General features: G+C 48.6%; 1 protein-coding gene across 1 annotated transcript in view; it reads right to left on the bottom strand.

The window, feature by feature from the left end:
* Nucleotides 1–5540: 5540 nt before the first annotated feature.
* TPM4 (tropomyosin 4) overlaps nucleotides 5541–13774 on the bottom strand; it is a 38007-nt gene continuing 29773 nt past the window's right edge. The window contains exons 4-9 of the mRNA XM_011953249.1: nucleotides 13670–13774; nucleotides 12125–12195; nucleotides 11098–11173; nucleotides 7293–7355; nucleotides 7138–7207; nucleotides 5541–5623 (exon numbers count right to left, since the gene is read on the bottom strand). Of these exons, the coding sequence (XP_011808639.1) occupies nucleotides 5541–5623; nucleotides 7138–7207; nucleotides 7293–7355; nucleotides 11098–11173; nucleotides 12125–12195; nucleotides 13670–13774 (468 nt within the window). The remainder of the gene's footprint in view (nucleotides 5624–7137; nucleotides 7208–7292; nucleotides 7356–11097; nucleotides 11174–12124; nucleotides 12196–13669) is intronic.

Raw genomic sequence — 13774 nt, 5'->3', positions numbered from 1 at the left:
TTTTGAGACAGGGTCTCACTCTCTTGTCCAGGCTGAAGTGCAGTGGCGTAATCACGAATCACCGCAGCCTTGACCTCCCTGGGCTCAGGTGATCCTTCCACCTCAGCCTCCCGTGTAGCTGAGACTGCAGGTGCATGCCACCACCTGGCCAATTTTTGCCTTGTTTTCTAGAGACAGGGTCTCACCATGTTACCCAGGCTGGTCTCGAGGTCCCGGGCTCAAGGAATCCATCTGCTTAGCCTCCCAAAGTGCTGGGATTATAGGTGGGTTATAGCCACCATGCCTGTCCAGTACTTTGTATTTTGAATTACAGCAGAACATCACAGAATACGAAGGAACAAGCACCAAATTTGGGAGTCACAGTTGTAAGATAAAATGCAGGGTGCCCAGTTAAATTGAATTTCAGATAAACCACAAATATTTTAGTGTAAGTATATCCCAAATGTTACATGAGATATACTTATGCATGAGATATGATTAAAAAAATTATTCATTGCTGGTCGGGCACGGTGGCTCACACCTGTAATCCCAGCACTTTGGGAGGCCGAGGCGGGTGGCTCACGAGGTCAGGAGATTGAGACCATCCTGGCTAACATGGTGAAATTCCACCTCTACTAAAAATACAAAAAAAATTAGCCAGGCGTGGTGGCGGGCACCTGTAGTCCCAGCTACTCAGGAGGCTGAGGCAGGAAAATGGCGTGAATCTGGGAGGCAGAGCTTGCAGTGAGCTGAGATCATGCCACTGAACTCCAGCCTGGGAGACAGAGCAAGACTCCGTCTCAATTAAAAAAAAAAAAATTATTCATTGCTTTTCTGAAATTCAGATTTAAGTTGGTGTCCTGTATTTTTCCTTGTGAACTCTGGTAACCCTAGAGTCAGAATACCTGGACTTAAGCCCCAGTTGTATCACTAAAATAAGCATCTAACCTTCCTAGATCTGTTTTCCCCATCTGTCAAATGGGGGTAATGATATCAATGTGTGGTGTGGGGGTAATGATGAGGAATAAACGAGGAATACTTCAGAACCTATGACGTGCTACATGAAGAAAAGATTTCAGTCCTAGATATGCGTGACTTAATATAAATTTCCACCCAAGTGCTAATTAAGTAGCCCCTGAGCCTTTGATAGTTACATCTAATCCTGTAACCCATCTTTCCTTGGGAGCTGCTGGGAATGGCTGTTTAAATTACACGCATAATTGTGTAACTGTCTATGTGTCCAGAGGAATGGAGACAAACCCCAGGTAAATGCGGTATGATTGAAATTTAAGCCATTCTACAGGCATGTTATTAAGTGACTGAGCTGATTAAACAATTTAAAAAAGAAAGAGAGAGGGGAAAAAGATGACATTTAGAGTTATGCGTGACAGAGCACGAGAGAGAACTTAGTTTGCAATGAGTGATGGCTGATAAGGGACAAGGTCAAGGTTCATTAAAATGCTGGGGGAAAGCAAAATGCCTCACAAAATGTGATATGATCAGCCTGGAAATTTACAGAAAGAAAAAATGGCTGCAGAAGATGGCAGCCTTTCTTACTTATTTATTTATAAACAAGGTCTTGCTCTGTTGCCCAGGCTGGAGTACAGTGGCATGATCATAGCTCACTGAAGCCTTGACCTCCTGGGCTCAAGTGATCCTCCTACCTTAACCTCCCAAGTAGCTGGGACTACAAGTGCATGTCACTACACCCAGTCAATTCTTTTATTTTTAGTAGAGATGGGCCCAGGTACTTTTTGCATGTTGCCCACACTGGTCTCACGCAATCCACCCACCTCGGCCTCCCAAAGTGCTGGGATTACTGGCATGAGCCACTATGGGTCACCTGATGCAAGGAGTTTGAGACCAGCCTGGCCAACATGGCGAAACTCCATCTCTACTAAAAATACAAAAAATTAGTTGGGTGTGGTGGTGCACACCTGTAATCCCAGCTACTTGGGAGGCTGAGGCAGGAGAATCACTTGAACCTGGGAGGCGGAGGTTGCAGTGATCCAAGATTGCGCCACTGCACTCCAGCCTGGGCGACAGAGTGGTACTCCATCACACACACACACACATACACACACACACACACACACACAAAGTCAAGTGACTGTGACCTGGACTCTATCTCACACACACACACACACACACACAAAGTCAAGTGACTGTGACCTGGGATGATTCCATCAGACAGATCAGTGACCTGGGTCTATCCAGTCCGGGTGAGTAGAAGTTAACTGAATGCTGACTATGTTGTCATGAGCCAGTTTCTCCATTATCTCATTTAATCCTCATAACAGAGATATCACCTTTATTTTGTGGAAAAGCTAAGCAGCTTGTTCACGTTGGCGTAGTTAAAGTAGTAGAGCGAGGATTTTAAACCCTGGTCTCTTTCTTTTCTTTTTTTTAAATTAAAAACAATTTTTAAATAAAATATTATTATGAATAATTTTAGAGACAGGGTCTTGCCATGTTGCCCAGGTTGGTCTCAAACTCCCGAGCTCAAGTGATCCGTCTGCCTTGGCCTCCCAAAGTGCTGGGATTACAGGTGTGAGCCACTGCACGGGACCTTAAACCCCGGTCTCTTGACTACAAATCCTGACTTTACTTCATCTTGTCACTTGGATGCGCTAGCATCTATTTTATTATCAGGTCTGAGATAAAATGACTTTCCCTGAAAGTGTTAACTGCCCTTGAGAATCATTGACAAGGCTCACAGACTATCAACAGATAGTGTAGACCTCCATAGCACTAACCTCTCTTTTTTTTTTGAGGCGGAGTCTCGCTCTGTCGCCCAGGCTGGAGTACAATAATACAATCTCGGCTCACTGCAACCTCCGCCTCCCAGGTTCAAGCGATTGAGTCTCCCACCTCGGCCTCCCGAGTAGCTGGGATTACAGGCCCCCACGACCACGCCCAGCTAATTTTTGCATTTTTAGTAGACACAGGGTTTTATCATGTTGACCGGGTTGGTCCCAAACTCCTGACCTCAAGTGACCCGCCCGCCTTGGCCTCCCAAAGTATTGGGATTATAGGCATGAGCCACCGCGCCTGGCCATGGCATTAATCTCTGAAATTCCACTTATGTGCTTAGTTAGGTAGACTAACTGGATAGACAGGCTGCATAGTTACTTCAAAGGGTGGAGTCCAGAAATGTCTGGAAAAATTCCAGGGACAAATACACAGACTCCAAACAAAAACCAGTCCCCTACACAGTCTGTAATCTTTCCAAGGGCATATATATGGCAGTGTGTGAGGGTTTTTGCAGAAGTTCAGGATGGATGGCAGTTAGGAGCAGTGAGAGGCCGAGGGTGGAAAAGTGTAGGTAGTTTAGGGGAGGTGCATTTTGGAGGAATGAATGAATAGAGAGAGTAATGGGGTCAGAGCTTCCCACCTGTACAAAAAAAAAAAAAAAAAAAAAAAGATGAGGAATAACAACGGATACTGAAAATTCAGGATCTAGTTGGAGATTTTCATGCTATTTCCAGGTTCAAGGGGTGGTCTGGAAGATGTGGCTTGGACATCTAAATGTCAATTATCTGTGATAATTTGAGGTGGTAGTGGTGGTAGGATACAGGGGAGAACTGGATGGACTATTTGAAATTTCGATCATCTTTGATAAATTGCTGTGTTTTCGATCATTAGAAAAGCATAGCCTGGGCCGGGCGCAGTAGCTCACGCCTGTAATCCCAGCACTTTGGGAGGCCGAGGTGGGTGGATCACCTGAGGTCAGGGGTTCGAAACCAGCCTGGCCAACATGGCGAAACCCCGTCTCTACTAAAAATACAAAATTAGCCAGGTGTGGTGGCGCATGCCTGTAATCCCAGCTACTTGGGAGGCTGAGGAAGGAGAATCACTTGAACCTGGGAGACAGAGGTTGCAGTGAGCAGAGACGGTGCCACTACACTCCAGCCTGGGCAACATGGGTGAAACCTCCGTCTCAAAAAAAAAAACAAACCCGCAAAGCATAGCCTGGGCCGGGCGCAGTAGCTCACACCTGTAATCTTAGCACTTTGGGAAGCTAAGGTGGGTGGATCAGTTGAGGCCAGGAGTTTGAGACCAGCCTAGCCAACATGGTGAAACACCATCTCTACTGAAAGTACAAAACTTAGCTGAGTGTGGTGGTGTGCGACTGTAATCCCAGCTACTCGGGAGGCTGACACATGAAAATCACTTGAACCCAGGGGGCGGAGGTTGCAGTGAGCCAAGATGGCGCCACTGCACTCCAGCATGGGCAAAAGAGTGAGACCCTGTCTCAAAAAAAAAAGTGTGACCTTGTTTTCTCCATAACCCTCATGTAGGAAAAAGCATGACCTTTTAATACCCACAGGTCAACCTTAAGAGCTATTCTAAACTAAAGCAAGGTTCCTGTTGTAACTCACTCAAATAGGAAGGAAGATTGATGTTAGTGTCTCAAGCAGTTTTGGAATTCGGGAAAGAATTCTAAATTCACTTCTTCTGATGTCACAACACTTTCCCTGTTCATGGGAGGCCCGTTCCCTCCTGGTACAGTCAGTTTTCTAAGGGCAGGGCGTGGAGGTGAACTTCCTCCCAGGACTGGGAGCTAGATGAACAGTGAAGAACAAAGCTACGGGAAGCTCCAGGAACTACCCTCACAGTGTAACACAGAGAAAAGACACAAGAAAAGGCGGAAATGGAGATCAAAATGTCATTGCCGCTATTTGAATCTCTAGCTCAAGCCCCATTCAAGGGAAGCCTCATTTTCGACACAGGCTTGCTCGTTTTTCCAAATCCCTTTTGACTCTTAAGCTGCCTAAGCGGTTTATAAGGATGAGTCTCCATTCACAACAATTTCTATTTAAGGAAAAGTCACTGGGGCTGGGCGCAGTGGCTCATGCCTGTAATTGCAGCACACTGGGAGGGGGAGGTGGGCAGATTGCCTGAGCCCAGGAGTTTGAGACCAGCCTGGGCAACATAGTGAGACCTTCCCACTTCTACAAAAAAGTACAAAAATTAGCCTTGTGTGGTGGTGCACACCTGTAGTCCCAGCTACTTGGGAGGTCGAGGTGGAAGGATAGCTTTAGCCCTGTAGGTGGAGGTTGCAGTGAACTATGGTGGTGCCACTGCACTCCAGCCTGGGTGACAAAGCGAGACCCTGTCTCGAAACAAAAAAACAAAACAAAACAAAAAAACTATTGACACGCAGATACCATTAGCTAACAGCGGTATCTGAGAACACATGCCCAGCTCGCTTTTGTTTTCACGTCTTCAGAAAAGCATCCTGTAGGCATAATTTTCATTTTGTAATAAGCTTTTCATTTGTGAGTGAGAGAGGCTGACCACCCACTTTTTGTTTCAGGCTACCCACTTTTTGTTAAGGGCACACAGCTACAGCTCAAAGGCGGCAAGTGGAGAAAATGAGAATGAGGGGGTATGAAGAGGAGGACTGCCCGTCTTTATTTCGGTCGTAGAGTCACAGACACGTCAGAAGACGGCTCTGACGCTTAAACCAGGAGGCAGGCCACCGGAGCTCCTAGAAGCCCACAGGGGCAGAGGAGGCACCACGTGAGAAGGACAGAGGGCAGCGACCTGGCTGCCTCTCAGAGAGAGGTCATGTCGTTGAGAGCGTGGTCCAGTTCCTCGCTGATAGCTTTGTATTTCAGCTTCTGAGCGTATAACTCATCTACAGGGCGCAGGTCCCCAGGGAGACAGTTCAGAAGAAGAAGTACAGGGGACAGAAGGCAAGGGTCGGAATGGAGTGCCACAGATGAACCGCAGGAGGAAGAAAAAAAAAATGTGAGCGAACAAAGCACAGACTAGGAGAAAGTTGTGTTCCATGTGAAACAGATGAAGAAAACCAAAGATGTATGGAGTGATTTCTAAGTGGTTTGAGGTTCTGCAGGGGGATTAGCCACAATGAAGCTTCAAAACAGTGGTAACCAGAAGTGATGGAGCTTCCCCCAACCAGTCCTCACCCCCCCATTTATTTCGGATTTCTAATGATGTCACCCTGTCCAAAGGTCGTATTTTGGAATGGGGCATTTTCCCTTATATGGGAACCTCACTTCCCCAAAAAAACATTGGAACACATGGTCTGACGAATGTGTCCTTTCTGGGTGGCATGAGCAGTTTGGAAGATTCCATTTGAACCCTGAGATTCTGGAATTTCTGTGACCGAATGCTAAACATTGGAACTCTTGAAGAAATTCTGGGAGATGTAGGCCCCAGACTTGCATTAGAGTCTTTATTGCAGTTCCTACATTTCCCTTATTTCTGTTTTTTTTTTTGTAAATACTATGACAAGCTTTGAGTTCCCTGGGACAGAGCTTCTGCAAAAATGCAAGGCATGTAAAAAAAAAAAAAAATGCAAGGCATCTATCAGAAATGAGCAAACAGAAGGAAATTGTGAAGATTTTTCTTTTTTTTTTGAGACGAAGTCTGGCTCTGTCGCCCAGGCTGGAGTGCAGTGGTGCGATCTTGGCTCACTGCAACCTCTGCCTCCCGGGTTCAAGTGATTGTCCCTGCCTCAGCCTTCCCAGTAGCTGGGATTACAGGCGCCTGCCACCACGCCCAGCTAATATTTTATATTTTTGATAGAATGTTGGCCAGGTTAGTCTCAAACTCCTGATCTCAAGTGATCCGTCCACCTCGGCCTCCCAAAGTGCTGGGATTACAGACTTGAGCCACTGCGCCCAGCCTAAGAGTTTTTATTTATTATTAATCTTTTTTTAATCAGAGAGAGCCATACTTGTTTCTCTGTACTTGCTCATGGGACTAAGCAGAGATATTTTACCTCCTGAAAGTGGCAATGCAATGAGCCAGGCGTGGCGGCAGGTGCCTGTAGTCCCAGCTACCCGGGAGGCTGAGGCAGGAGAATTGCTCGAACCCAGGAGGCAGAGGTTGCAGTGAGCCGAGATGGCGCCACTGCACTCCATCCAGCCTGGGCGACAGAGCCAGACTCCGTCTCAAGAAAAAGAAAAAAAAACAACGAAAAAAGTGGCAATTCAAGCCTTGAATGATTTGCATTATCCTATTCCAGAGTTCCAAGACATCCAGATATGACATCACTACACGCTTTACTTTCCTAAGGTAAACAAGGCCCAACCCAGCCCCTCCACAAACATTCCCCAACTGTCTGTGGATGTGTCCCAGAGTGGGAGGCAGGGCAGGGTGAACATTTAGATGGTAACCTCATACCTTCCAGGTCATCAATTGTCTTTTCCAGTTTTGCAACCGTTCTCTCTGCAAATTCAGCACGGGTCTCAGCCTAGGTAAGAAGAAAGGAGTTACTGTCATGGCTTCATGACCAGCCCCAGGAGAAACCAGAGCTCGCTGGCGGCAACCACACTCACCTCTTTCAGTTTGTCAGACAGAAGTTTAATTTCTTCTTCATATTTGTCTTCCTTTTCAGAATACTGTGGGAAAAAACCAAAACACCGCTTTAAGAAAAGGAGGGCCCGGCCGGGCATAGTGGCTTATGCCTGGATTCCCAGCACTTTGGGAGCCTGAGGCTGGTGGATCACAAAGTCAGGAGTTCAAGACCAGCCTGGCCAACATGGCGAAACCCTGTCTTTACTAAAAATACAAATATTAGCTGGGTGTGGTGGTGGACGCCTATAATCCCAGCTACTCGGAAGGCTAAGGCATGAGAATTGCTTAAACCCAGGGGGTGGAGGCTGTAGTGAGCCCATATGGTGCCACTGCACTCCAGCCTGGACGACAGAGCGAGACTCCATCTCAAAAAGAAAAAAAAAAAAAAGAGGTAGGCAGAGTAGAGGCAGGCACCTTTCCCCAGCAGAAGTATGTATGAAATGCGGAGAATGTGGGGGAGAGTTCTCTAGGATGGTATTGATCAGAAGGCCTGAACTGATAACTTGAGATAAAAAGTATGGCGAAGAAAGGGAGATAACTGGAAATCTGTGTTACTCAAAGCCCCCCTCTGTATTTCTAACCCCGCTCTCCACCACCTTCCCTAGGGTGACAGGCACTCTCTGATCGTAATCTGTGGACTCCTGAGTCCCAGTCCCTGTCCATGAATGCGCCCCTTAGCACGGAATGTTCCCCTCCCCATGACGACCTATCAGAAATTACACTTTTCTTTTTTTCAGACAGTCTTGCTCTGTCACTCAGGCTGGAGTGCAGTGGTACGACCTCGGCTCACTGTGACTTGCAACTTCCACCTCCTGGGCTCAAGCAATTCCCCTGACTCAGCCTCCCAAGTAGCTGGGCCTACAGGCACCCACCACCATTCCCAGTTAATTTTTGTTATTTTTAGTAGAGACAGGGTTTCGCCATGAGGGCCAGCCAGGCTGGTCTCGAACTCCTGACCTCAGGTGATCGGCCTGCCTTGGCCTCCGAATAACTAACATTATTAGCTGCTTACCGTGGTCCAGACACAGTCAATGGCATCACAGCCTGGTATTTGTAATCCCATTTTATAGGGGAGGAAAGGGTCGTAGAAAGGTGAAGTCATTATTTTGCCTAGGGTCATACAGCTATTAAGTGATCAAATCATGACCGAAGCCTGACTCTGGAGTGCAGCGCAGCAATCTTGCCTCACTGCAACCTCTGCCCTCCAGGCTCAAGTGATCCTCTCACCTCAGCCTTCCGAGTAGCTGGGATCATAGGCATGCGCCACTATGCCCAGCTAATTTTTGTATTTTTAGTAGAGACGGGGTCTTGCCATGTTGCCCAGGCTGGTCTCGAACTTCCGAGCTCAAGCGATCCTCCCGCCTCGGCTTCCTAAAGTGCTGGGATTACAGGCATGAGCCACCGTGCTGGACCTACAGCTGTTTTAAATGCTGCCTCCTTGGTGACACCGTTCACAATCTACCAAGGTCCCTCTATTTTATTCCCAAAGCACTGTGTGACTTTGCCAATCCCTTCCACTAGACTAAACTGTGAGCTCTTCGAGAGCAGATGCCAGGCCGGGCACAGTGGCTCACGCCTGTAATCCCAGCACTTTGGGAGGCCGAGGTGGGTGGATCACTTGAGGTCAGGAGTTTGAGACCAGCCTGGCCAACATGGCGAGACCCCGTCTCTACTAAAAATACAAAAATTAGTCGGGCGTGGTGGTGTGTGCCTGTATTCCCAGTTACTCAGGAGGTGGAGGTGGGAGAAGTGCTTGAGCCTAGGAGGTGGAGGTTGCAGTGGGCCAAGATCGCGCCTCTGTACTCCAGCCTGGGTGACAGAGCAAGGCTCCGTGTCAAAAAGAGAGAGAGAGAAAAAAAAAAGAAGCAGATGCCATGTCAGTGGTGTCATGTCTATCCCCCTAGCCCAGGGCAATGTTTGGCACACACACACCAACTGCATTCATCCCAGTATCAGATATATGCCAGGGCTGGCATATATGGGAGACAGAGGCAGGTGGATCATTTGAGGCCGGGAGTTTGAGATCAGCCTGGGCAACATGGTAAAACACTGTCTCTACTAAAAAAAAAAAAAAAAAAAAAAAAAAAATTACACACACACATACACTACAGATATATGCCAGACACAATGCTAGTACTAGGGACACAACTCTGAACAAGACGACAAGGTTCCTGTCCTTACAACTTATAATCTAGCAAGGAAGGCATGCAATTAATGGAGTAATTATAGTAAATGTAAGAAATCATAATGCCAGGAAAAGTATAGACAGGGCTACACAGCAGAGAAATACCTAACTTAGATGAGAAATCAGAGAAGGCCTCTCAGAAGTGATGTTTAAGCAGAAGCGCAAAGGATGAATAGGAGGCCAGGCTTGGCGGCCCACGCCTGTAATCCCAGTGCTTTGGGAGGCCGAGGTGGGAGGATCTCTTGAGGCCAGGAGTTCAAGACCAGCCTGGCCAACATGATGAAACCTCGTCGCTACCACAAAATTAGAAAAATTAGCCAGGCATGGTGGCTCACACCTGTAATCCCAGCACTTTGGGAGGCTGAGGTGGGAGGATCACTTGAAGTCAGGAGTTTAAGATCAGCCTGGGCAACATAGACTGCACTCTACAAAAGAAAAAAAAATACAGTATTGGAGTAGTGGCACATGCCTGCAAGTCCTAGCTACTCAGAAAGCCGAGGTGATAGGATTATTTAAGCCCAGGAGTTTAGGGCCTGCAGTGAGCTATGATCATGCCACTACACTCCAACCTGGGCAACAGAGCAAGATCTCATCTTTAGGCTGGGTGCAATGGGTCATGCCTGTAATCCCAGCACTTTGGAAGGCTGAGGCAGGCAGATCACTTGAGATCAGGAGTTCGAGACCAGCCTGGCCAACATGGTGAAATCTTGTGTCTACCAAAAACTATAAAAATTAGCTGGGCGTGGTGATCCACGCCTGTAATCCCAGCTACTCGGGAGGCTGAGGTAGGAGAATTGCTTGAACTCGGGGGTCAAAGGCTGCAGTGAGCCGAGATCATGCCACTTCACTCCAGCCTGGGTGACAAGAGTGAAAGCCTGTCTCCAAAAAAAAAAAAAAAAGGCTGAATAGGGGGTTTATCAAGCAAAAGGAAAGCCACACCCAGCTGAGTGAATAGCAGGTGGTGGCTGTGGTGGGAGGATGGCTTGAGCCCAGGAGTTCAAGGCTGCAATGAACTACCATCATGCCACTGAATTCCAGCCTGGGCAACAGAGCGAGACTCTGTCTCAAAAAAAAAAAAAGCGGGGGAGTGGAGGTGATGGGAGAACAAAGAATGCCTGTGGAACTGCAAAAGCAGGAGCAAGAATGAGGAAGAGAAGAGGCTGGGGAATTCAGTGGGGTTCGGCCACGGAAGTATGTCCTTTGTTCCCGATGTAGCTGCCGCGTAGCGACTGCTTTGGGTGCTGTTTCAATCTAAAAAGCCCAATTCCACCTCTGATCATTGCTATATCTTTGAGATGGTATTTCTGGAGGAACCAGGGGAATCGGGTGAGAGGGAGACTCTGTATTTATACGACTATGCTCAGATCTCCCTAAGAGGAGCCTCATGTTCTATCTCTATCCTCCTGAGATAGAGATGAAAGATGGTGCTCAGACCCCATGGAAGAGGACCAAGAGTGTGCAGGAGAAATCCAGTTCTTTCTGTAGGGGAAAATCCCTGGCTGCCAGGCACCTATGCTATTGTTAAAGAAAAGTCAGATTCCGAATACCCTGATAGGCTAAAGTCCAGCAAGCCACCCTCCGGCTCAAGCCAAACCACCAACCTTTTCAGACGCAGCCTCCAGAGATTTCAGGTTGTTAGTAACATTCTTGAGTTCTTCTTCCAGGTCACCACATTTTCTGCACAGAGACAAAGAATTTTTATGTCTTATCTTCCCTTACAGCCGGCAATATAGCAATCGCCCCTACAATAAATTTTCAAAAGGAGAAACCTACACAGCCCCGGGGCAGGCCCCAGAAGGAATGTGGGGGGAAACTGTTAATGGATTTTTCTGTAGTACGATACTATGGGCTTATCAAAGCCTTATCATACCAGGCAGAGGCGAGGCGCGCCCGAGGAGTATTTGGAGGGCTTGGAAAGCACTTCTGGTCTTCTGCCAAGGGTGAGGCTACAAGGACTTGTGAAATCTATGATTGATGAGGCCGACTCCGGAAGGTGTAAGAATGGGACCGAGGGCAGGAGGCAGGCAGACAGCAATGAGAGTTTGCATGGGACACTCCGGGAAGGAAGCCCGGAGCGGATTTGTGAAACCAGATCTTTCTCAGCATTCCAGGATGCTCTGTGGGGCTGAATTCCTTACCCGGGGCCAAGAGGACAGGCGTTTTGTTTTTCGGTGCTTGTGGGATTCTGGTTAAGCTTCTCACCTTCCCCCCAGGAATGTGTCACAGCCAAACACTGACAGTAGGAGCAAAGCATTTACATACTGACGGGGGAGTTGGGGGGGAAGCCTGCCTTCTGGAGCAGGTCAGTGTTCTGTTAAGACAGCACAGCCCCCTGATATATCCTCTCTGGGACTTCTGGGCTTCCCTGCTGCCTCCTGTCTTACTCCTATTTCCTCATATCTTTGCAGAAAGAGTCAACACGTGGGCAGCGCTTCCCATGGCAGTAAGAACAAGTCACCACCTCTCTTTGTCATGGAAGCCAAGAGAAAGAAAGGATGAGCCATGAGCCCCCGACGCCCATCCACTTCAGCAGAGGCCCCGTCAGAGCCAATTCCCAACACAGCCAGCTCCCTCCCACTCCTTCCCAGGAACTGAGCCAGCTTCGCTCAGTCCTGTTCTGCCACTCACAGTTCAGACACCTCCGCACGCTCCTCTGCCCTCTCCAGCTCACCCTCCAGGATGACCAGCTTACGAGCTACCTGCAGAGACAGAAAGGCCCAGCTGAGCCCGATCCCCACCAGCCGTGTCTTCTCCCACCCACTGCAGATAGTCCCCAGTGATGCCCCACCCAGACCCCCAGACCAGCTGCAACCTGGGTTTTTCTGGTGTTTCTTTTTTTTGGGGGGGACAGTCTCCCTCTGCTGCCCAGGCTGGAGTGCAGTGGCACAATCTCGACTCACTGCAACCTCACCTCCTGGGTTCCAGCGATTCTCCTGCCTCAGCCTTCCAAGTAGCTGGGACTACAGGCATGTGCCACCATGCCCAGCTAATTTTTGTATTTTCAGTAGAGACGGGGTTTTACCATATTGGCCAGGTTGGTCTTGAATTCCTGACCTCGTGATCCACCTGCCTCAGCCTCCCAGAGTGCTGGGATTACAGGCATGAGCCACCACCCCCCGCCTCTTTCTTATTTTTTTGAGACAGAGTCTTGCTGTATCACCCAGGCTGAAATACAGTGGAGCAATCTTGACTCACAGCAACCTCCGCCTCCTGGGTTCAAGTGATTCTCCTGTCTCAGTCTCCCAAATAGCTGGGCTTACAGGCGTGCACCACACCCCTGGCTAATTTTTGTATTTTTTGTAGAGACGGGATTTCACCATGCTGGCCAGACTGGTCATGAACTCCTGACCTCAGGTGATCTGCCTGCCTCGACCTCCCAAATTGCTGGGATTACCGGCGTGAGCTACATGCCCAGCTCTTTTTTATGTTTTTGACACAGGATCATGCTCTGTCTCCAAGGCTGGAGAGCAGTGGCATGGTCGGAGCACACTGCAGCCTTGATTTCCCAGGCTCAAGCGATCCTCCTGCCTCAGCCTCCCAAGTAGCGGGGACCACAGGTGCATGCCACCACGCCCAGCTAATTATTATTATTATTATTTTTAGAAATAGGGTCTCGCTATGTTGCCCAGGCTGGTCTCAAACTCCTGGCCTCAGGTGATGCTCCCGCCTGGGTCGAAGTGCTGGGGTTACAGGTACGAGCCACCACGCCTGGCCTTTTGCTGGCGCTTCAACTGAAAGAGTTATCCTGGGGCCTGGAGGGAATCCTGATTCTCTTCCTCAGGCCCGAGGAGTGAAGCAGACAAGAGGCGGGAAGGAAGAGCCCAGCCATCGAGGGAGGCAAAGGAGGGCCTGAGCTTGCATGGTCTGAAACTCCACGGCTTGGGACCACAATCCTCCATTTTTGCCCAACTGTGCCAAAACTCCCAGCTAATGACACAAGTGAGCTGATCATTCGGTTTTCCCATTACACTAGACAAGCGTCCACCGGACTTTCTGGCATCGTGGGAGATAGCTTCCTAGCCAAGTGGCTGTCTCTGGACAAACATATGTTCACGCAGGAGGACAGCTGACCTAACCAAGAACTTCCTTTCGTTGGCCCCTGCATCCTCTCTATCTCAGCAGATGCATTTCCTCCCACTTCCTGCTGCTGCGCCATCTGTCAGCCTCACTCACCTCCTCGTATTTGCGGTCAGCCTCTTCCGCAATGTGCTTGGCCTCTTTGAGCTGCATCTCCTGAATTTCCATCTTCTCCTCATCCTTCATGGCCCGGTTTTCTAT

The sequence above is a fragment of the Colobus angolensis genome, unplaced genomic scaffold, assembly GCF_000951035.1.
Source record: "Colobus angolensis palliatus isolate OR3802 unplaced genomic scaffold, Cang.pa_1.0 Scaffold36, whole genome shotgun sequence".
Lineage (NCBI taxonomy): Eukaryota > Metazoa > Chordata > Mammalia > Primates > Cercopithecidae > Colobus > Colobus angolensis.
This window is presented reverse-complemented; position numbering and strand designations above follow the sequence as displayed.